At 48.4% G+C, this 22,899-nt stretch overlaps 1 protein-coding gene across 4 annotated transcripts; it reads left to right on the top strand.

Annotated features, from left to right (window-relative positions):
* Positions 1 to 1,034: 1,034 nt before the first annotated feature.
* ADAMTS4 (ADAM metallopeptidase with thrombospondin type 1 motif 4) lies at positions 1,035 to 17,814 on the top strand. Of its 4 annotated transcripts, none has more exons than XM_081891412.1 (11): positions 1,035 to 1,392; positions 1,770 to 2,423; positions 2,883 to 3,610; positions 9,314 to 9,637; positions 10,856 to 10,988; positions 11,355 to 11,522; positions 11,948 to 12,234; positions 12,782 to 12,968; positions 13,375 to 13,550; positions 13,790 to 13,965; positions 15,079 to 17,814. In XM_081891412.1, exons 3-11 carry the CDS (start codon positions 2,990 to 2,992, stop codon positions 15,491 to 15,493), a joined length of 2,487 nt encoding a protein of 828 aa, XP_081747538.1. In that variant the 5' UTR covers positions 1,035 to 1,392; positions 1,770 to 2,423; positions 2,883 to 2,989; the 3' UTR covers positions 15,494 to 17,814. The 4 variants fall into 4 exon arrangements, with proteins under 4 accessions (XP_081747538.1, XP_081747539.1, XP_081747537.1 ...); XM_081891413.1 differs by having other exon boundaries at positions 2,954 to 3,610; XM_081891411.1 differs by having other exon boundaries at positions 1,770 to 3,610.
* The last annotated feature ends 5,085 nt before the right edge of the window (positions 17,815 to 22,899 follow it).

Raw genomic sequence — 22,899 nt, forward strand, 5'->3', positions numbered from 1 at the left:
GGGCAGACTGAGGTTGGTAGGGCAGGGCCCTATTTGCCCCAATAGACCAGCTGCCCCTGTTTTTACTCCCAGTGGAATAAAACCTGTGGAATGGAAACTGATTTCCTATCAAAGGGCAAGGAGCGACTTCTCAAGTCTTGATGTGAAGTACACTTCCTATAATGATTTGTGGAAGGCTGTGGTAAGAGTTTATCCAGATTAATGGCTGTTTACATTGATCTTGTTGATGCGCTACTGGTGTCCTTGCCTGCCAATGTATTTGTAAAATATTTCCCCCTCTTTTTGATTTTTATTCATCAGTATTCCCAAATGTAGAACAGATAGACAGGAAGAAGGGAGAATACTTACTGCACAAACAAATGTGGATGCAAACCTAATTGCTTTCTACTCCATCAAGATCACAAACAGCAATGTTTATTCCCTGTTTCGGTTCTTTCTAATGCCTAGAAAATAACTGTGTTTATAATTTTATATACATTGCTTTTTATATAATTATTATATCTACATTATACTTTGTTATTATAAGTGTGTATGCACATATTTAAATAGACACGCATGTAATATGTATTGTCTATTTTATATGGACACATATAGGTAAAGGTAAAGGTACCCCTGCCCATATGGGCCAGTCTTGACAGACTCTAGGGTTGTGCGCTCATCTCACTCTATAGGCCGGGAGCCAGCGCTGTCTGCAGACACTTCCGGGTCACGTGGCCAGCGTGACAAGCTGCATCTGGCGAGCCAGCACAGCACACGGAACGCCGTTTACCTTCCCGCTGGTAAGCGGTCCCTATTTATCTACTTGCATCCGGGGGTGCTTTCGAACTGCTAGGTTGGCAGTCACTGGGACCGAACGACGGGAGCACACCCCGCCGTGGGGATTTGAACCGCCGACCATGCGATCGCCAAATCCTAGGCGCTGAGGTTTTACCCACAGCGCCACCCGCGTCCCATATGTACACATAAGTATATGTACACATAAGTATATATAAATATACACGTAATGCATCTCTGTCTTCCATTGTCCTAAACTTTCATGTGCATGTATGTAGCTGATACTTAGTAGATTATTATTGTTAATAGACATCCAATATTATTCAATATAATATAAAAACAACTTTTGATTGGGAATGTTAAAATATTACTTTACTCAATGGATGGACCAGTTTTTCCTCAATATATTTTGCTGTTGCTGTTGTCCTTTATAAAAAACACCAGTTTTGATATCAAAACCCTTCCCAGATTTTATCTATCCATTTCTTAACTTTTGGTATGTCCTGTAACCTCCACCTGCTTCCTTGTATATTTATTTTGCCAGCCAAAGACTCCGCCATTTGCTTGAGAACTGACTTGGAAATGAGTCCCATACAGCTCAATGGAACTTACTTCCAGGTAAGTGTTTCTAGGATTAGGACAGGTGTTGAGGAATGTGTGGCCCTCCAGATGTTGTTGAACTCCAGCTCCCATCAGCCCCAGCCAGTCGTGTCCAATAGTTGGGGATGGGGGCCCTGAAGAAAGTACCTTAAAAAGGATCTGAAGTTTCTATGATACCATTTCCCACACTTTAAAAAGCATTCAGGGGTTCAAACCATGTGGGCTAGTAGCAATCAGAACAGGGAAGGCTCCCACCCTCCACTTAAAAGTAGTTGTGGGTTTTGGGTGATTTCAACTCTGAAACAGCCAGCATGCTTTCACTCACTGTAGCAACATCTGTAATAATAATAATAATAATAATAATAATAATAATAATAATAATATCCTGTACACAGCCAGAGATAGCAAAAGGGATTCTACAAAAGAAAAGGTCCGGACGCTGTGTTTAAAGATGAAGAAAAAAGCTGTGTCAGAAATTGGCAATCTGTTGAGTCACAACTGCAATTCCCACCCTTAAATTGGCTTCTAGCCAATGGATGAACCATCATTTCCCTCTGCAACCCACTCCCCCCCTTACTTTGGACGGAAGAAAAAAGGAAAAAAAACCCACATACAAACTGTTGTAATTTATGATCTCATCAAACGACTGCCTGCTTGCGTCTTTTGTACTTCAGCAAAATTGGAGGGGGGGCCAAGGAAGGCTATAAAAAAAATTACCTTGCTTCAGCCAATCAGCAGAAGCCAAAAACAGCTGTTAAAAGGAGCTGGATGCTTGAACGAGCAACTATAGCGCAATTTAATAAAGGAGGAGAGATTAATACACACATATAAATATATATATCACATACACACATTTTCTCTCTCTTGCGCTCTTTCAAACTCAAAAAGTTCCCAAGGATTCTTAGACAGACGCGAAGAAAAGAGAAAACGCCAACTGGAATTGACATCGATTTCTTGTGGTTTCTTTTCCTTTTTTCTCCCTCTTCCACCGGCTTCTCATTCAAGCTCCTTTATTCAGAAGGAAGGAAGCCCCCTTTTTGGAGAGAGAGGTATATTTATATATTTGTATTTCTTTAAAAATTTGGAACAAAAGGAAAGGAAAACCTCAGCTCCATCCTGTTGCAGATCGCTGCCGGGTTTTTTGTTTTAAAGAAGTGTGTGTGTGCTGAAAAGAAGACAGCTCAAAGAGACTTGGCATTGAGGTGGGGAAAGAGAGAGAGAGAGAGAGAAACAGAAATCCCACAATTCTGGAAAAGGGACTTCTTGATGGTCCATTTTTAAGAAATTTAAATAGGCAGTGAGGGACTTCATGCTGGGGTGTGTGAGGTGGTGACTGGAGGTGGATTTCAAAACCCAAAGGAGAGTGGATGATGCTCCTTGCTTAGGTGCTGTGAGCCACAGATAGGACAGAAGGAGCAACCTCAATTGCCTCCATTGACTGCTCACATCCTTTGTGTGCATCAGCCGAGTTGTTGATTTGTGTTTGTTTTTATTTTTGCTAATCTTAGGGGCTCCTCTTTTTCCTTAAAAGAATCTTCTCCCTCAAAGATCACCAAGCCTTGCCCTTTCTCCCTGCAAGGTTGCTTTTAGCAAAAAAAAAAAAAAAAAGTTCCAAATGTTTCTTCTTTGGTTTATCACCTGCTGCCACCTGGCCCTCGCGGTGGACGAACGGGCCCGTTTCGGCCAGTATCAAGAAGAAATCATTTTCCCTGAGAGACTCAATGCCACATTCCATCCTGCGGGTTGGGATGAGGGCGACATGCTAGACAACGGCCTGGGTAGCAGCGGCAGCTCGGATGTGCGGCTCTCCTACCGCCTTCGCGTGTTCGGTGAAGAACTGGTCCTAAATTTAGAGAAAGACCCCAGCTTCGTCGCAGAGGGCTTGACGGTCCAGTATTTGGGCAGGTCGGGACAAGCAGTGGACGGCTTGGCTGAGCAAGGGACCTACTTCACCGGCACAGTGAACTCTGACCCGGAATCGATTGCGGCGGTCAACTACGATGGGGCATCGCTGCTGGGGGTGCTTCAGTACCGTGGCACCGAGTACCACGTGCAGCCCCTGGAAGGGGGAGCCCCAAACACGGCAGGAGGAGCCGGCGCCCACGTGGTGAGGAAGAAGATGCCAGAGAAAGCGGATGGGCCAATGTGCGGCGTCGGGTCCCAGGCGCCAGAGAGCATGACAGCCCCTGCAGGCAAACCATTGCCCAAGGAAGAAGCATCTCCCAAGAGAGCAAAGGTAAGAGCGGGAGCATGCTGGGATGGGGGGATGTGGCTGCCAAAAACACTTACCGCATGCCATTTAGTTCCATGTTACGCTTGGTGCTGGCTTGTGAGTCCTTGTTTTAGCATTTCTGTATTGCTGTTAAAAGAAGCTGCATGATACAGGCTCAGACCACTTGTCCATCTAGTTCAGTGTTGTCCACAATGGCTGGTGGTAGCTCTCCGGGGTTTCAGGCATAGGATATGAACAGCCTGACCTCAAGGACATCGTGATTGAACCTGGGTCCCTCTACATCCATTTTGGTAAGGCCCTTCTCCCCACTCAAAAGGTTCTTTGGAAGTTCCCGGTGGGAATGTTCTCAACTGCCCACTATGTCCTCATTTTCCTGGGAGCCCGTAGCAGTATCAGGTATCTAACAGAGGTTTGGTGCTCACTTCCGTGTTAATTGCTTCCGGGTGGGAAATCCATTTGCAACCCAGTTAACCCAGGAAATTGTGGGGCTTTTGCACTTTCCGCAGTTTTTGTACTTTCCGCAGTTTTCATGCATCATGCCACCGCCATTCACATGAATTTGGGGCGGTATTCCGGCATACAGTTTGTTTCTGTCATTTCCATTGGCGAATCATGGGGGAACAGAGGCACGCATGCGCCTAAAGGCTGGTGATGTGTCCAGTGATAGGTCAGGTCACACCACGCCCACTTGAGTGAATGAAATTTAGTACGGCATGATGAGATGCCAGTATGAAAGCCACTGTTCCATAATGCAACAGGCAATGCACCAAACCAGAACAGAAGCGCCTGCATTATAGCCAGGCAAACTACCGCAATAAACTCCATGTCTGAATGCCCCTTTAGTTGGACCCAAGAGAGGTGTTTACTGCTGTTGCTGCTTCTCCTGACAAGCTTGGAGAAAGTAAGGGAACAGATGGCAACGGTGAGGAGGAGGAGCAGAGCCAGGAGGCTCTGGGGTATCAAAAGTAGGGCCCCTTTTGGGATGTGGGGCCACAGTAAATGCCCAGTGGGGTTGATCCCTGACACTGGCTGTGTACAGGGACTCTTGAGCCAATGGCGCCTGGTCTTGCCAGACAAGTTATGAATTGTTCCTGTTTCCTTATTGTGGTTCAACCTTCCCCGAGCTCATGCCTTCCAAATGTCACTGGACACTAAACTCCCATCAGCCTCAGCCAGCATGGCTATTGCTCAGGCATGATGGGAGCTGTAGTCCAAAAGCATCTACAGGGGGTTAGGGAAGGCTGTCATTGTCAACAACACTGGCCTGGTGAATCCATCAAAGATATTGATTCCTGGCAGGATCACAGACACAGCAAAGTGTCATTAGTAAGAGCCATAGATACTAGGCAAAACTGCATACAGAGATATGAACATTAGGGGGGATTTACACTAAAGTGTTGATGAATTTTCGTGAGGACTTCCCTCCCCAGCCACCACCAGAAAAAATATGCAAACTGATGTGAAAATGCAGAAAGCCAAATGTATGTAAAGTTGGAAAAATGAGACATTGAGAGATGTTGAAACTGACAGATTGGCCCATCCCTATCCATACAGCACCTAGCACGCTGTTTCTGCCCAGCTCCATTGTTAACAAAGAAGTCTTCTTTTTCATGTTTTCATTTTGTTTGGGTCACATTTTCTAAAGGCATGTTAATTATGACATCTCTGTCACTCCCACTCAGTGGCAGGCGGGTGGTGGGGAATCTGGTTGCAGTGTCTGCATCCTTCAGATTCTTCCTTGGGGCCAAGTCTGAGAGATAATAATGGAAGAGAGTGAAGCAGGGAACGCCCAGCCCCCAGACAGTGATTCTACACATGCACCCACCACCCACCACAACCCTCCCCTCCTCTGACTGCTCTTTGCCCTGGCTGTGAGGTGTCATCAGTTGGGGTTGGGAAAGAGACAAGAAAAGTCTTGGCAAAGCTGTAGAAAGCCATCGGGGAGGTTGGGGAGAGAAAGCAGCTCCATGCAGATGCAAGCCATGGCCTCCCTGGTCTGGGTGCCATCTTGGAACAGCTGCCAAGATGTCTTGAGAAAGCAGGCCAGTGGTTAGAGTAAGGGAGGCTGAACGCAAAGGAGGACAGTGAAGGCTCCTGCCATAAGAACGCAGGAAGTTGCCTCATGCCAAGTCAGAGGATTGATCCATTTAGCTTAGCAGCTACCAGTGGCTCTCCAAGGTTTCTCCCAGCCCTAGCTGGACATGGTGGCTCTCCCTGGGATTGACTATGGCGCCACCTACTGTTGGCCTCCTTGCCTTCTGCCCTGCTATTCCCAATGGTCACCAAGAACCCGTGCTGGCAGCTATGCAAATAATTTATCGTGTGCATTTTTGTGTGCAAATCTACATCATCATCTTCTTTCTTTTTTGGGGTGGGGGTGGTTTTCCTCTTTCTTTCGAGATGCACAGTTGGCCCCTTAAGTCTGATTGAGGCTCTACCTTTGCACACCAGCTTAAGCTCATTCAGTGCCACCAGCCAACCTGAACACATCTCTACTGTCGGGATGGAAATCTGCCTAGCAACTGTTGGGTGTTCAGGATGCTTGTAAGAAAGTTCGCTTTCAAAGAGAAAGGGAGAGGCTCCTGGCAGTGGCTAGTGCCCATTGGGACCAGCAGGGCAGAAGAGAAGGAGGCTAACAGCAGGTGGCGCTGCAGCCAGCGGCAGGCAGAGCCAAGTGACTCTAGTTTTGAACCCATCCTCTTCCCTGTTGTTCTGCAAAGCCAACAATGAGACTAAAAAGGAGGAAGCCGACCCCACTGGCCCTCTCCTGCTTTGGTCCCGCCTCTAGTCCTGGAGGTAATATATAGCCGTGGCTGGTGACCCATTGGGAATGTCAGGGTGGAAGGTTATGGATTTCAGTGAGAGCCATCCCACCTCCCATCGCCCCGTGATTTGAACAGTGGATGATACACACCAGCCCTTGAAGAAAGAGGAGAGCTCCTCTAGGCATGTGCAGAATTGCTCTTCCTCTGTACCGCTGAGTAAGCAAGCACAAGTTTAAAGTTTAGGAGAGAGCAAGAGAGAGCTTTCAGATCTCAAAAAGAATGTGGCAGAGAGCATAACAAAAGCTCTGCTGGATCAGGCCAAAGGCCCATCTATTTGCCATCCTGTTCTCACAGTGGCCAACCAGATGCCTCTCTGGGAAGCCCACAAGCAAGTCCTGAGTTTTCAACAACCCCCTCCGTGAAGCAGAGGTAGTGTTTTATTATTTATTTCAATCATTTACAGACCACTTAATTACAATAGTCTCTAAGCATTTGTTCCAGAACCTCGGCACAATAAAAACGAGTTAAAGCTATAAAATCAGAATTCCTTTGAAATGCCTGCTAGAATAAAAGTCTGGCCTCAGCTGGAAGGGAGTTCCATAAAACTGGGTCCTCAATACTGAACACACAGCTCCTAATGGTAAAGAGCCATTTATATTATAAGTAATATATTTCTTAAAAGCACTACACTGTGCCTCAATGTTCCCAGAGGAAGCAATAACCCTGGGTAAGCGCCTGGAACCCCTGGAATCTCACACCACTCTTGGAGATTGGGGTGGTGTATAACACTGTGCCTCTGAGAGAAGGGGGGGGGCTCTGAAAGTGACTACCCCAAATATCTCTATGACTGGGCAGGGATATAAGGAATGAGGTATCCTTGGCTCAAGTTGTCACCAATTAAGCCTTGGCAATGAATACCAGAACCTTGAACCTGACCCTGACAGAGCAAGAGCAACTAGCACAAGCTTTTGAGCACCAGTGAAAGTCTGTCCCCATCAAATCTGACATCAACCCCGTTCGTATTTTGTCACCCCAACCCTTCACCTCTGGGTCTTCCTGACGCATGTAATGCAGCAAAGCCGTGGCAAGCTCTGACCTCACACAGTGGCGGAGATGTCTCAGCACCGCACAGGCCCCAAGAGACCTCGCCTCCTACTTAGCGGAAGGCAGGCACTGGTGCCTGGTCTCCTGCTGCACCGAAGGAGTCGAGGCTTGAGGCTCTGAGCCAACAGCAGAGACGGCCCTCAAAGTCTCCCTCCTTCCCTCCCTCCCTCAGGAATTTTGTCCAGCAGCCAGTCAAGAAAGCTACCCCACAAGCTCTCCGCTACTCATCTTCTTCCATGCTGCCTGGCTGGAGACATCAAGGCATTCAGGCACATATGTTGTTTATTTGCTCAAATGGGGCCTGACAGATTAATCAACAGAAGCCCGGGGTTGATTAATCCATCCGTCAAAACTGTTGGGCCTTGTCGCCTAAGCTCCCTGACCATCTCCAGCTAAAGAACTGTTTCCCCACCAAAACTGCTTAGTTTCAAATTCCCCAAGCCCTAAATCCTTTTTGGTGTCAGATATTTTACTTGCCACACATCCTTTGCATGCAATCGTTTCAATAAAATCTATTTGATTTTAAAAGGTTGTTTTTTAAAAGTGTTCCCTGCCCTGCCTATTATTAACAGGAATCTAGGAAGCAGCCTAGTATAGCCCAGTATTGTCCACACCGACTGGCAGCAGCTCTCAAGAATCTCAGGCAGAGTAGAGTCTTTCCCATCACTTTCTGTGACAGGGTTGGGGAATCTAATACCAGGGGGCAAATGTGGCCCTTGGGTCTCTCCACAGGTCGCAGCCCATCTCACAAACCATATCCTCAAGTGCTTTTGGCTGGCAGAATGTGTCCTTGAAATGTGATAATACTTCTTGGCTGGAAGGAAGATGGAGATATCTCTTTCTGTGTGTAGAAGCCCTTGGGGAAGTGCAATAGCTTAGAGGTAGAACGACTGCTTTGCTTGCAGAAGGTCACTGGTTCAATCCCCAGCATCTCCAGATACAGGACCCTGGAGAGCAACTGCCAATCAGTGTAGAAGACAATACCGAGATAGATGGACAAATGGTCTGGCTCAGTACAAGACAGCTCCCTATGTTCCTGCATTTTGCATGGCTGGAATGGAACCTACCATACAAAGATAAGAGTCAGATCCTTTGCTTCACCCACTTCTACATCTGCCTGCACCCAGCCCTGGTATGTGGCCCCTGGAAGATCACTCTGGAGGAAATGCAGCCCCCAGGCTGAAAAGTAGGTTTTCTGTAGTGTACTTCTAACAGGAAACAGCGTGGAAGTTCCTGCATTCAAAGCAGGTGCTTTGCCACTGAACTACAATCCTTCTTCAAATATAACTGGCTAGCAGACTTGTACCTGACGCTGCTCAGGAATTCTAAGAAACAGAAAAACCAGCGCAGTCTTGAAATCAGTGCTTAAAATCAGCGTAGTTTTGAAAGGTTCATTCTGCCATCTTGATTCAAAATGGTGTCCAACTGTATCCAAAGGCAGACAAAAAGCTGCTCCTCAACCTCAGGAACTGCCACGAAAAAATTGGTTAAAATATGTGCAGTTTTGAACGGAACGGTCTGCCATCTTGATTCAAAATGGCATCCAAATGTTTTCAAAGATAAGACAAATATCTGCTCCTCAATTTCAGGAACTGCCATGCAATAACTTGGGGTATCGTAAGAGGTGTCCAAATGCATAGACAACAAACAGCTTCTCAAAATATATAGCAGATAACATTAATTAAATTGATGGATTTGTCATTTCATGTATCCCCACCCCGTGTTCTGTCCCTGCCTAGGCACTTAGGGCAATGCTTGCTCCCTCATGGTGTGTGAGAATGAGGTTCACTTGCCCTCCTTCCAACTCACCTCTCTTCATCCCTTCTGCTCCCTGCAGCGGTTTGCTTCCATCCCACGCTATGTGGAGACTCTGGTGGTGGCTGATGAAGAGATGGCGCATTTCCACGGCGCAGGCCTCAAGCGTTACCTCCTCACCATCATGGCAGCGGCCGCCAAGTTCTTCCGACACCCTAGCCTGAGGAATCCAGTCAACTTGGTGGTGACCAGGCTGGTTGTGATTGGACAATCCGAGGACGGGTTGCGGGTGTCTTCCAATGCTGCCGAGACGCTGCGGAATTTCTGCACGTGGCAGAAAGGCCTCAACAAGGAGAGTGACGAGGATCCTGAGCATTTCGACACGGCCATTCTCTTCACCAGAGAGGTAAGTGAACTGCTGCCATGTATCCCCCTATATGCTGCGCAGAGAACTCGCACAACTAAAATTCTGCACCAAGGAAAGTGGCCAAATTCTGCATAAATACTGCAAATTGGTCACACTGGCATTTAGCAATTGGCTTCTTACTTTCCTAATCTGCGAAATGTTCCAGGGATTGCAGCAAAATACAGGTTTGGTTTCCTTTGGGTGAAAGAGAGCCCCCAGAGGCTTAAGGGGTATTTGCAGTAAGTAGCTAGTTGAGAGCCAGAGGGTAGATAAGACTAGGACCAAGAGGTTCTGGGTTCAAATTCCCTATTCAGCCATGAAGCTCACAAAAAAACCCCAAGGACAGATGATAGATATAGATAGATCAATAGATAGATAGATGATAGACAGATAGATAGAAGATAGATAGATAGATAGATAGATAGATAGATAGATAGATAGATAGACAGATATAGATAGATGCCAACAAAAAGAAAATTAGAAGAAGGGGGGGACATTTTAAGAAGCTACTACATCCAGGTGGCGCTGTGGTCTAAACCACAGAGCCTAGGGCTTGCCGATCAGAAGGTCGACGGTTCGAATCCCCGCAACGGGATGAGCTCCCGTTGCTCAGTCCCTGCTCCTGCCAACCTAGCAGTTCAAAAGCATGTCAAAGTGCAAGTAGATAAATAGGTACCACTCCGGCAGGAAGGTAAATGGCGTTTCCATGCGCTGCTCTGGTTCGCCAGAAGCAGCTTAGTCATGCTGGCCACATGACCTGGAAGCTGTCTGCAGACAAACGGCAGCTCCCTTGGCCAGTAAAGGAAGATGAGTGCCGCAACCCCAGAGTTGTCCTCGACTGGACTTAACAGTCAGGGGTCCCTTTACTTTATCTACGAACTATTGTTCACTGGAGGTTGGCTATGATTCCTGTGTTGCAGGGAATCATAGCTAACTAGAACCTTCCAGCCCTACAGCTCTGTGATTCTATCAGTTCTAGCTTGGTCTGAATGCAAGTGTCTGACCATCTCTCCCCCTACGGACTTGCAGAGAGAGCTGATTTGGCAGCCAGTGGGTGCCTTCTCCTCCAGAAAGATAGTGTAGACATTGCCTGCTGAGTCCTGCAGAGGGTGCCATCTCACATGTGGCCAGTGCCACCTTGGAGGCTCCTTCAGTGGCTGTTTCTGCCACACTGTGCATTGGTGGCCTTGATAATATGCATTTGTCTTTCCCTGGCAGGATCTCTGCGGGCGCTCTAGCTGTGGCACTCTCGGCATGGCGGACGTGGGCACTGTGTGTGACCCAGAACGCAGCTGCTCCATCGTGGAGGACGACGGGCTCCAGTCTGCTTTCACCGCAGCGCATGAGCTTGGTAAGTGGGGACTGGCACCTTGCACTCAACCAGCCTCCAAACAGAGGTTTGGAGTGCAAGCCTAGGCTTGTCGAGTCAGCAATATGAGTTTCATGAAGGATAATGTATCAATGACTATTAACCATCAGGGCTATGCTCTGCCTCGACTCTCGGATGCAGATTCTGTTCTTGAATGGCCGAGTAATTAATGCAAAATATCCTGCAGCTTCACAAGTTTATGGGGAGCTGGAGCTGAATTTTTTTCTTTCTTTTCTTTTCTTTTCTTTTTTCTTTTCTTTTCTTTTCTTTTGTTTTCTTTCTTTCTTTCTTTCTCTTTCTCTTTTTCTTTCTCTCTCTCTCTCTCTCTTTCCTTTCCCCCTTGTATAGGCCATGTCTTCAACATGCTCCATGACGATGACAAGCATTGCAGAGAACTGAACCGCCACTCAAACTCACGCCACATGATGGCCTCCATCATGTCCCCCGTGGACCCTGAAGAGATGTGGTCCCCGTGCAGTGCCCGTTTCATCACTGACTTCCTAGACAACGACCACGGTAAGACTTCGCATTCCGATCTGCACATTCCTTGACTGTTCTGTTGGATCTTTTCAGCCCCGGTGGTCGAGCTTCCTTCCTCACCATCCTGGCCTCATGTGACAACTTAAGCACCTAGGGAGAAGGGGCAGCAATTCAATTCAGTTTGCATTGAAAGGAGAACCAAAACAATGCAAAGACGGAAAGCAGCCATTTTTTGAAATTCACACATCTCTAAACGTTGTAATGCTGTTGTCCGGCCAAGTGATGTGCAAAGAAACATAAAATGCATATGCAGTACTGGTGAATAAGGCATACCAAAGTGCATTTTTATTAGGGAACATTGTTTTGCAGAACTGTATACTCAAAATTGACAGATCTGCTTATTCCTAGGCCTAGAATTAACCAATCTTCTGGTTCCCCCTTCCTCATTCCTTTCCTTGCAGGTCGCTGCCTCTTAGACAAACCACGCGAACCCCTGCACCTCCCAGCTGCCTTCCCCGGCAGTGATTACGACGTGGACCAGCAGTGCCAGCTGAGCTTTGGGCCCGACTCGCGCCACTGCCCCAGCATGCGTCCCCCTTGTTCCTCACTGTGGTGCACGGGGCAGATCAACGGGCAATACATGTGCCAGACGAAATACTTCCCCTGGGCCGATGGGACACCTTGCGGCGAAGGCAAGAGTTGCATGAGTGGCCAGTGCATCAGCAAAGTCGACTTGAAGGCGTACAATGTGAGTAGACCCGCCAGCGGTATCTCTGCATTCCCAGGGTAGACATAAAGGACACAGCGCTCACTTTTTGAGCTGGGGAGGACGCATTGTACGGTATTGAATGCACTTCTTCTGTTAGCACAGGGAATTGTTGCGTAATGGTGCTTTCCCTCTTCTCCTCCCCTGAATGGACACCATGCCCTCTCAAATCTGCTCCTGAGGGGAGCATCAGGACAGATTTAAGGGGTGCACAGGGGAAGGAGGGGAGAAGATCTTCTGCACAAGCACCAATTCTTATGCTAGTGGATCGAATTGCTTGGCACTACAGTGGATACAAGCCTTGGAAACACAAGAACACAAGAGGCACACACAAAGCACGTAAACTGATGTGGAAATGTAGGAACTGAACTTAAGTTTAGAAAAAGGAGAAACAGATACTGACAGATTCACCTGTCCCTACCATAGTGCTTGTGAAGTGCTTTGTACATTTGAAAACACCGTATGACCTATCAATTGTGTCACACAAAGCACTTTTTCACTCTCTCTTCCCTTTTCTCCTTTTTGGCAGATTCCCACCCACGGCGGCTGGGGACGTTGGGGCCCGTGGGGCGACTGCTCCCGCAGCTGTGGAGGGGGAGTACAGTACTCCACCCGTGAGTGCAACAAGCCTGTCCCACGCAATGGTGGCAAGTACTGCGAGGGGAAGCGCACCCAGTACCGCTCCTGCAACGTCCAGAATTGCCCCGATGGGAATGGTAAGATCATTTCCGCCGCTTTCAAACAACGTTTCTCAGGTGGACCTGATTGCCACAGCCTGCCCTGGTGCTTCCTCACTTGTGTTTCTTACTGTCTGAAACCATAGCTAGCCAACTGCCAGCGAGTGCTGGCAATAGTGAGCAAGAGGGACCAATTGTCTGACTCCACATAAGGCAGCTTCCTATGTTCCTGTGTGCTAAATGTGTTCATTATTCCAAGTGGCACACAGGGGTCTTGCTTAATTGTTTAATATGGAAGAGAAAACGTGAGGCGGAAGCAATCGTCAAGAGGTTTAATATGAATGTTGATGCCCATTTCACACCCAAAATGCACCTGGGGCCATTTTATCCTTGTCACCCAGCCCTAGTTGCAGGTCTTAACCCCTATGTGTTAATTCCCCTCCAGCTCTGACCTACCGGGAACAGCAGTGTGCTGTCTACAATCACCGCACGGACATGTTTAAGGACTACCCTGCTCCCATGGACTGGGTGCCCCGCTACAGCGGTGTGGCTGAGCGTGACCAGTGCAAGTTGACCTGCCAATCCCATGCCCTGGGCTACTACTATGTCTTGGAACCGAAGGTAAGTGTTACCATGGCAACGTGGGCCTCCCGTCCGTCAGGACACCCTGAGGTTATTTTACACTTAAGAGAACAGGCTTTCAGAAACAAAATGCAAAGCAATGGACAGCTATCTGAGAGTGTGTAGGCGGGAGATGGGGAATCTGGAAGGTGTCGTGGGGAAGGAAGTAGAGGACCAAAGAGTAAAGTGATTTTCCCATAAGCCCTTGAGGCAGCAAACTGACTCGTGCTTGGTTCTAGGTGGCTGATGGAACACCCTGCTCCCCAGACTCCACCTCAGTCTGCGTCCAGGGGCGTTGCGTCCATGCTGGCTGCGATCGTGTCATCGGCTCGAAGAAGAAGTTTGACAAATGCATGGTGTGCGGAGGGGACAACTCTGGATGCACCAAGATCTATGGCTCTTTCACCAACCCTCAGTGAGTGACATTTCTTTTGCAGGCGCTGCTTTGTGTGGCGCTAAGACATTAGGAATGCACAATGTGTTTCCCTCCTTCCCAACCCCAAGCATTTCTTTACAGATAGTTGAGACCTTGCTGATGCCATTACTTCAACAGTTAAATATAGGCCTATGCCAAAAGTATCCATAGAATCCCTAATTCAAGAGCCCAGATATAAATGATGAAAAGTTCTTGCATTTATGAATTTCAGGATGTATCCAAGAGTATGCCTACTTGGAGCAGATCCATTGAAATGAATGGCGTTGACGCCGGGCTCTGAGTATAACTTAGATGGATACAAACAGTGCTTTTTTTCGGGGGGGGGGGGAATGCAGGGATACGCATAGCCCTAAACATTTTGTGAATCTTTGTACTATTGTCCATTTACTGTATTTATTTTCCCCAATTTGAACTATAAAATGGTTATTTTCTTGAGTCAAAATGAGAGTACCTGTAAACATTTTTTTTAAAAGAAAAAAAGCACTGGATACAAATACATATATATTCATACTTTTATGATTTGCTCCAATTATAAAACCATCCTGTTCTCATTCCTAACAAAAAGGTGTAAGAACTTTCATGCATTTTGAAGGGAAAGCTATAAAGTGGCTTCCCCTGCATGCACGTAAGTACATAAATTAATTCCAAAAGAACTGGCGATTTTTAAGAGCCCCTGATTCTTAGAAGACCATGGACTGCTGTCTGCAATGAATCGTGTCCATGGGTACACAGTTCCTGTATGACTGGGATTAAGCAGTATACAAAGTGTTGAAACAAATAAATAACGTGGAAAGGACGGGACCTCTCACTCCAATCCCATCCAGCCCTAAGACCTGGCCTTTCTCGGACCAAGAAAACATGTTCTTCTGCGCGAAATCAGACCAGCAATCTGCAGGAAAACCGGATTGCCCTTTGTTCTGATTCAGCGCTGAAATGCAAGTTTTCCTGGGGAGGAAAGTGGCAAGGAAAACAGAAGTGTGAATGAGCTCTGAGTCTTGTGGAGACCTGGCCACCCTGCCCCTCAGAGGCAGGCCCTTTTCCACTCTCCATCCCAGCTGATCCCTGATCTTTCTCGTCCTTCCGCCCAATCAGGTACGGTTACAACGACGTGGTCACCATCCCGGCGGGAGCCACCAACATCCTGATCCGCCAGAGCAGCGGCCCATCGTCCTCCAGCGACGGGATCTACCTGGCTCTCCGCCGGCAGGACGGCACTTACGCCCTCAACGGCAACTACATCCTGGCACCTTCCGAGCAGGACGTCCACCTGCCAGGCGGAGTGAACATGCGCTACAGCGGGGCCACCAAGGCCATGGAGACGATCGTGGGGCGCGGGCCCCTGAAAGAACCGCTCACCTTGCAAGCCTTGGTGGTGACCGACCAGAAGACCCCGCGCCTCAAGTACACCTTCTTCGTCCCCAAGGCTCCAAAGAGGTTGTCGAGCCAGTGGCTGAAGCAGAAGGCTCGCATCTTGGAGGTCCTAAGGAACCGGCGAGGCCGCAAATAGACATGCGCACCTCTCGCGGAGAGGTGGTTCCTGGCCAGGCCTCCTGACTTGCTCTGGCCCCTGCAACCCACAATGGAGGCAGGCGTCTGCGTGGGGAGGGGGCTCAAAAGGCACGTCTTCTTAATGTCGCTTTCCCGAAGATGACCAAACTGCACCAGACCTTCCCCGCTGACCCCACAAACAAGAGACCCTAAGCAGCAAAAGCTGGTGCTAGGTTTGCTTAATGGCTCAGGGACCTTCCAGGACCTTCTGCAGCGTGTTGCGGACTCTCTTTCTTGGCTCTGCCTGGACATTTGAAGACTCAGGATACAAACCAAGTTGTGGGGGAAAGGGGAAAGCACCCAGAGGTTTAAGGCCTTGTATGCCTGAAAAGGTTTGACCTCAAGTGTGGGGTTGTCAAGCCAAGCCGTTTCTTCCTCCCTGCGAGGGATCTGCTAAGTTATAGGGCGATGATCAGACAGGCTTCAAAATGGAATCCAGGGTGGGGAAATGAAAAAAAGCCCCTTGCTGTTTTTTTGTGGTTTGGGGGGCGGGGGGGGGGAGATGAGCGACAGGGAGAAGCAACGGAGCTGACTGAAGGGAACAGGCATCAATTCTGCAAAAGCAACATCTGGCTTAGCCCAGGCCGTCAACGGGCCTATTCTCCATTGTGCTTGTTCCCTCAGTTTTTTTATTCCTGTCCGCTCGTGTACTGTATTTATTATCCTTTTTATTTATTCACTACTCTGGATGCATAAAGAGTATTAATTGTGGGGAGGGTTTATATATATATATATTTGTTGTTGCTGCTGGGGTTTGGGGGTGTTTTTTTTAAGCAGAACAAAGGAGGCAGCAATGTTCCTCAGCCTCACCAAAACTTGGCAAGTTTACACCACACGTTTTTTCTGGGGGAGCCAGAAAATGTGCTCGAATCAGCGGCGTCTACCTCAGCCTCTTAGCGCCTCCTCCTTCCCCCACTCTCTGCTCTCAAATGGGCTTTTTTTTGGCCCACCCCACAGCTGTCTCTGGCTTTGGACAGACTCTTCTACCAGGACAGGCGAGCCTCTCTTATTTTTTTGGCAGCACGTGCCTTTCTCCTTTTTCTTGCGGCAATGACAAGGCACCAGAGAAATTACAGGCCTTGGTTTGGGGGAAAAGCTGTCCCGAAGTGGTCAGGCCCTGGGGCTTTTTCCTCACAGTAGGCCGACCCCAGTTAGACCTCCCTTCTTCTATCGTGCTGAGGGAGGGGCCAAGGGACCGGGCCTTTGTGCCTCCCACTGTTGTGGCCTGCAGAAGAACTTCCTCCCCTCAGCCCAGAAAATAATGTTGTGTCTGGGCTGGTTCCCAATTATCACAGGTTGCGAGGGGAGCTGACGGCCCTAACATTATGGGCTAGGAGGCACTGCCGAGTGAGTGGCAAGGGAATAAGCAGCAGCTTAGCATGAGGAGGCCGTTAAAAGGGAATTATTTTTCCCAACCTGGAAAAAAAAGTGAGGGAAAGCAGGTGGCAGGGAGAGAGAAGTTCGCATCCAATGCCTGTCTAATGAAATCAATGGTTCGGACTAGCTTAGGTCCACCAATTTCAGTGGGGCTACTCTGAGTAAAAGTCAGTTGGCTATCATCCCTAGACGCTGACGTTGAATTCTTCTAAAATGAGAGCAGAGGTTAGTGGTTGCAGCAGTGAAGTAGGGCGAAGGTGGGAAACAATGGGACTCCACCAGCTCTGAGAGCGAAAGGATGCCATTCTTCTCATTGTCTCTCCCCTCCCTGAGGAGTAGAAGCACATGGGCCAAGAGGCAGCAAAAGGGAACAAGAAACTCATTCTGCACATTGCCGTGCCAGAAGCACCAGCCCTTACAACAGGGGTAGGGAACAATGGGCCCTCCAGATGCTGTTGAACTGCAATTCCCATCATCTCTGGCCATTGGCCATGCTTGCTAGGGCTGATGGGAGTTGTAGTTGAGCAACATGAGCTATGCCCATACCGAGGCTGATACACACTAAGTTTCCCCCTGGAGGGGGTGAATTATATTTAAAACCTCTGTAGAACCAGAGGGAATCCCCCCAAACAACTCCCCAGTTTTGTCAGCGATAGCCCTTTCCCTCAACCACAGGGACTCTAATAGTTAATAATTTAATTAAATTATAAATCAAGGAGGATAGCAGCAAAAGCCTTAACTGGCCCCGGGGCAAGTCCCCAGGGGTCATGAGGTTGGGTTTTATAATCATTTTGTACAGAACAGTGTGTTTGATCTTAATAACTATTGTTGGGGATCTGGGGTTATTTTTTTCCGTATTGAAATAATAAAAACTCCGCCAGGTTATTTAATGCTATTTATAAACCCGGTGTCTTGGTGTGACTCTTTTGGTGGGTACCGTTATACTGCCACGCCTGGTATTTAGCAGTGGCTTGGGAGAAAGAATTAAGAGGAGGGGTGAGGAACCTCAGGCCCAGCGGCCAAATGCAACTTTCCAGATTTTTCTAGCTCGGCCCTGGGACTGAGTTATCTGTCCTAGGCAGTGCTTCAGTTTCACTTGGTGGCACATAGCTCAGCGGTAGGGTGTCCACTTCCCGAAGCAGAAGGTCCCAGGCATCCCCAGATAGTGGAAAAATATTCCTGCTCCAAATCCTGGGAGCCCTACAGCCTGTCAGCTACACTGAGCTACATGGCGCAATGGCTTGACTCTGTCTAAGGCAGCTTCCTGTTGCAAAGTCTTGTCTCTGACCCCATGAGCTCAGCTGGCCAAAATGCAGCCTGTTGGCCAGATGCGACCCTGAAGCAATATCATCTGCATCTTTAAGGCGGTTTCATCAAGAAGCAGTGAAAAGCCGGACCTCAGCTTCCCTCGCTAGGGAAAGAAAAGCTTTCAAGCTGTAAATGAGAGAGAGAACATTCTATACTTTTGGGGTGGGGGAACCAGACACCCTTGGCCACTGGCCAAGCTGACTGCGGCCTGCTAGGAGAGGAGAGTGCAACAATATCGCCTTGTTAGATCTTGCTTTGGGCTTGGTATGCAGTGCTTCAGGAATTCCGGAGGACACACACTTCAAAATTATATGAACGTTATGACACCCATACTATCTGTAAGGGGATGAGGTCGTGTGGCAGACTGTTGTCTATGGAGAACAGGCTGTGCAACAACCATCCAAATTTTGAGAAGGCAACTCTTTTGTCTGTTGATGACTCTGCTGAGTGGTTATGGAGGCCAATTTCCAGGCAGATGGGCTGGACCAGCCTTTAAATTTCCCAAAAGGCACCCATGGAGAAGTGAAGTCAAACTATTGGAAGGTTGCAGCACCTGCTGTGACTGCAAAGACCGATACGGGAGAGACATGTTTTGTTGCAGGTGGGACAGATGAAGGTGTATGGTATCCCTCCCGACAAGGTTATAACTGCTGCTTCCCACATTGTTTTTGCTGCAATTGTAGCACCAAAGTGACCTCTCTGGGGCACAAACCTGAGCAGTGTGTTATGGATGTCCTGAGCTACCCAGATGACAAGCCATTCCCCCTCTCATCCTTGCCAATGTGATTCAAAGGAAAGCAGAGCAATATGTTTGGCACCAACTTGGCTGCAGGAGATGCCGGAAGGAGGCATACCAGGCACCCTCCAACCATCTTAGGGACTCCACTATGGATTTGTGTAGGCTTGACTCCTTAGCTTTTTCTTCTCCTGAAGATGTCTTGCAAGGCACCAAATACAAAGCAGGGGATATTATGGGGAATCAGAAATAGTGACTAGATACAGGTATGTGGGGCTACTTGACATAGTAGGGACAGGGCTGGCATCAGCAGTGGTGCCCAGCCAAGTACTCAAGAATAGCAGAAGAATCCAACTGGATCAGGCCAGTGGCTCGTCTAGTTCAGCATCCTGTTCTCACAGCAGACAAACCAGATGCTGGTGGGATACCCACAAACAGGACCCAAGCGCAACAGCAGCTCTCTCCCCATTTGTGATTCCTGGCAACTGGTACTCAAGAGGCATATTGTCCAAAGGTAGTGGCTGAATACAGCCACAGTGGTTGGGAGCCATCAACAGCCCGATTCTGCAAGACTGTGTCCAATCCTCTTTTTAAAGCCATCCAAGTCGGTGGCCATCACTTCTTAAGGGAGCAAATTGCAAAGTTGCATTACGTGTTGTGTAAAGAAATGCTTTCGTCTGTCCTGAATTTCCCAACGTTCACAAGTTGGCCATTCCCGTCACCTCCTAATGGCAAATCCCTCTTCCTTTAAGGCGTAGCCTCCCAACGCCTGCATGGCAGCTGTTTTTGTTACTCTGCTACTTGGACCTACGCACAGAGCAAAAAATTGGGTTCCAGGCTTTAAAATAAAAAAGGAAGGAGTCCCCAAAGGTGAGGTCCAGAAGAAGGATCGTTGCTACATCTCCTCCTCCATGTTTTCCTGCTGCCTCTTCAAATCTTCTTTCCAGACGTTCACCTCCTCCGTCGCTTTTCTCTGACTCACCCAGGCGCTGAAAGGTTCCTGGGCCCATCTCCAACTCCCCAAATCTCCCAAGGCCACGGAGCTGCCGGCTCGGATTCCAGAGCCTGTACAGAGGCTGCAATTTCCACTCCTGGTCTTAGAAAGGGGGGTGGGGAATCTGGGTGTGTGGGACGGGTAAGAACGCAGAAACGGTTAGCCTCTCCGGCTGAGATTTTAAAATTAAGATCGGATGAGGGCCAGGGGAACTGATTGTGCCTGCTGTGGGGGAACAACCGAGCCACAAATAAAGAAGAAGCGCCTTCAAACAGAATTCAGTGAGAAGGGGAGGAGGAAATGTTTTTATATATAAAAAAATCCTTGCAGTAAATACAAAGAGCAAATACATACAGAGATGACCCGTTATGTTATAATACTGCTAGGCTGCAACAGGGTCAGGCTTCATAGCAGCGCCCCCAACCCCAAAACACACATTTTTGGAGTGTGGCAACGGCCCCTGTTTGTGGCCAACCCCCCCTCCCCTCAAGCACAAATTGCTGTGGATCAGCCCTTAAACGACTGCATACTCAACAGGCAGCTGGACTCCAGCTAGCTAACACTGCACTGGAGGTGTTATGGTCCCTCCAGTTGTCGAGTTAGACCTGTGATGGCTCATTCATACATGCCAGTGAGCGCTGGGGCGCTATGGCTGCTGAGTGTGCATGGATGAGCAAGTCTGTGGCGTCAGCGACTAGGGCAAGGTCGGCCCACCTCCCCTTTCCTACAGAGAGACCATTGTTGGTGCAGCTCCACCAATCTGCTGATGCATTATTATGTTTAAAGGCATGTTTGCATCCCCACTGCCACAGCAAAAGAAGAAGAGGCAGGCCGCTGGATCAATCAAAGGTCTCCTTGCCAGCGGCCTGCTCTTATGGTGGCCAGCCAGACACCTCGAGGGGAAGCCTGCAAACAGGACCTGAGTGCAATGTTCACATTCACAACTGAGAGAACTAAGATGACCTGTTAAGAAAGCTAACTGCTCCTCTACAGACGGGGCGGTGGGGATTTCAGGAACAGGGCACCGAGCGTGAATGCACACACCATTCCTGGGACTCTGTTTTTGACATCAAGACTGAGCTCACAGCCCCCCTCCCCCCAACCCACTCCTGGTCTCCCCTTCTTTCTTTGTTTCAGCAGCTTAATTTGAGAAGGGAGAAGAGACTTCTCGGTTGTTGTCATTGTTAAACAGTCAGGAATCTGAAGCCCTTGCCAAATCAAAGTCATCCAGAGAGCTATCCGCTGATCCCAGTCTACTTTCTGCCCGTCTCCCAGTTGTGCTTGGCCTCCATATAAGATGCCGTTCAAGCTGTGCGTAGTTAAGAGACCAGGGCCACGAGAGCTGTGTTAAGATTCCAACACCACTGCAAGACACAAGCAAAGGATTCTATATCCTGAAGATGCATACTCTTTTAGGGAAAACAACAACACGTTTCTAGACAGCAGGGGGAGGACAGGGAGGGCTTTGCCTGCCAAAGTCTCACACCTGACATCTTATCAGAAGTTCAGGCTGTTGGATGGCTGGTTGAAGACTAGGCCCAGCAGAAGAAAAAAACAAAGGGATGCAAAAGCCTGGATCTTATACAGGCAACTGAAGGCAGCTTTTCCTCTGTGCCACCCAGCAGAAGAGAGCTCAGCGATGAGAGCCTGGAGTTTTGCACTAACAAAACAGAAGTTCCCAAACTGTGCGACTGGAATGAAATGATGTAACTGGAATGAAATGACCTACAATAATTTAGACTCCTAGAATCTTAAGAGTTGGAAGGGACCTTGAGGGTTATCTAGCCCGACCTCCTGCAATGCAGGAATGTTCGGAACGGCAATATATCTTTTTCGGAGGGAACCATTGCACAGGTTTTGATCTGGGCAGTGGGTGGTGGAGAGACTGGAAGATTAAAGCTGCAAATCGCAATACTAGGGCAGATGAGCAAAAGTGGGGCAGGCAGCAAAGGCATGCAAAAGGGGCGGAAGAGCAGCAGCAGTGATCTCCTGGCAGCGGCAGCGGCCTTGCTGGGATGGTGGCAAAACCCGCTGCTGCCTTGCCCCAGTGTGCAGTAGTGCCACCACAACTCTGCCTCCTGTGCCCCTGCTGAGAACAGACTAAATTTTACTCAAGACAGACCCACTGAAATTAATAGATCTAAGTCAGTTGTGTTCATTAATTCCAATGAGACTATTCTGAGAGTAGGGTTAGCAGAGTCTTAACTTTGGGAGCCCGATAACTGTGCAAAGAAATGAGGTGACTCCTTCAGAGCACTGGATTCCCGAGTGAGTGATATTTTCTTTCTCTCTTTCTTTTAAATCAGGAATTTGGCTATTCTCTGCAGCAATGAGGACTGGAACCTTGCTTTGAAAAAAAAGAAGCAGCAGCAAAACGTGCTCCAGTTGCCGGATTCCTTGCTCCCTGGTACCCTCTCCAGCGTGAAGATGTCAAGACCGATCGTCTGTGGGGTTTGCAAAACAAGCTGCTCATCTTTGAGATGGGCGGGCATCACATTTGGTTCAAAGGGAACAAGTGGCATCCTGTTATTAAACGAAGCATCAGTGCAAACACATCCTGAGAAAATAAATAAAGCGGCAGAACACTTAAGACTTAATCCACAGCCAGAGCTGCTTTGTCTGCAGGGCACCGGGGGCAATCAATCGCTCACCCTCCAGTTCCTGACACTTGCATCTGGGGCTGTCTAGACTTTCATTAGAGGGTAGGAAATTATCCCAATTAAATCCCAGAGACATTCTTCCCCTCCTCACCACACACACACACACCCACACCCCAATCGTGCCGCAGTTAGGTTCACAGCTCAAAACTTGTTCGCCAAGTCTGAGCGAAAACCACCCTGCTTTTTAAAAAAGTTGGATGGATAGCAGGGTCAGGCATCAGGGAGATAGTGGTAGAAAAAAGACTCATTCTAGCACAGACCAGAGCATAAGGAAATTAACACAGTGTGCA

The sequence above is a fragment of the Podarcis melisellensis genome (assembly GCF_964234715.1).
Source record: "Podarcis melisellensis genome assembly, chromosome: 16".
NCBI lineage: Eukaryota > Metazoa > Chordata > Lepidosauria > Squamata > Lacertidae > Podarcis > Podarcis melisellensis.

What these genes read in the sequence shown, in the direction of transcription:
- ADAMTS4 (XM_081891410.1), top strand. Translation starts at nt 1,273, where the DNA reads ATGTCCTGTAACCTCCACCTGCTTCCTTGTATATTTATTTTGCCAGCC. An exon ending in TCAATGGAACTTACTTCCAG is followed by an intron (nt 1,393 to 2,953) that starts GTAAGTGTTTCT and finishes TCTCCCTGCAAG; the next exon opens with GTTGCTTTTAGCAAAAAAAA. An exon ending in TCGACTTGAAGGCGTACAAT is followed by an intron (nt 12,235 to 12,781) that starts GTGAGTAGACCC and finishes CCTTTTTGGCAG; the next exon opens with ATTCCCACCCACGGCGGCTG.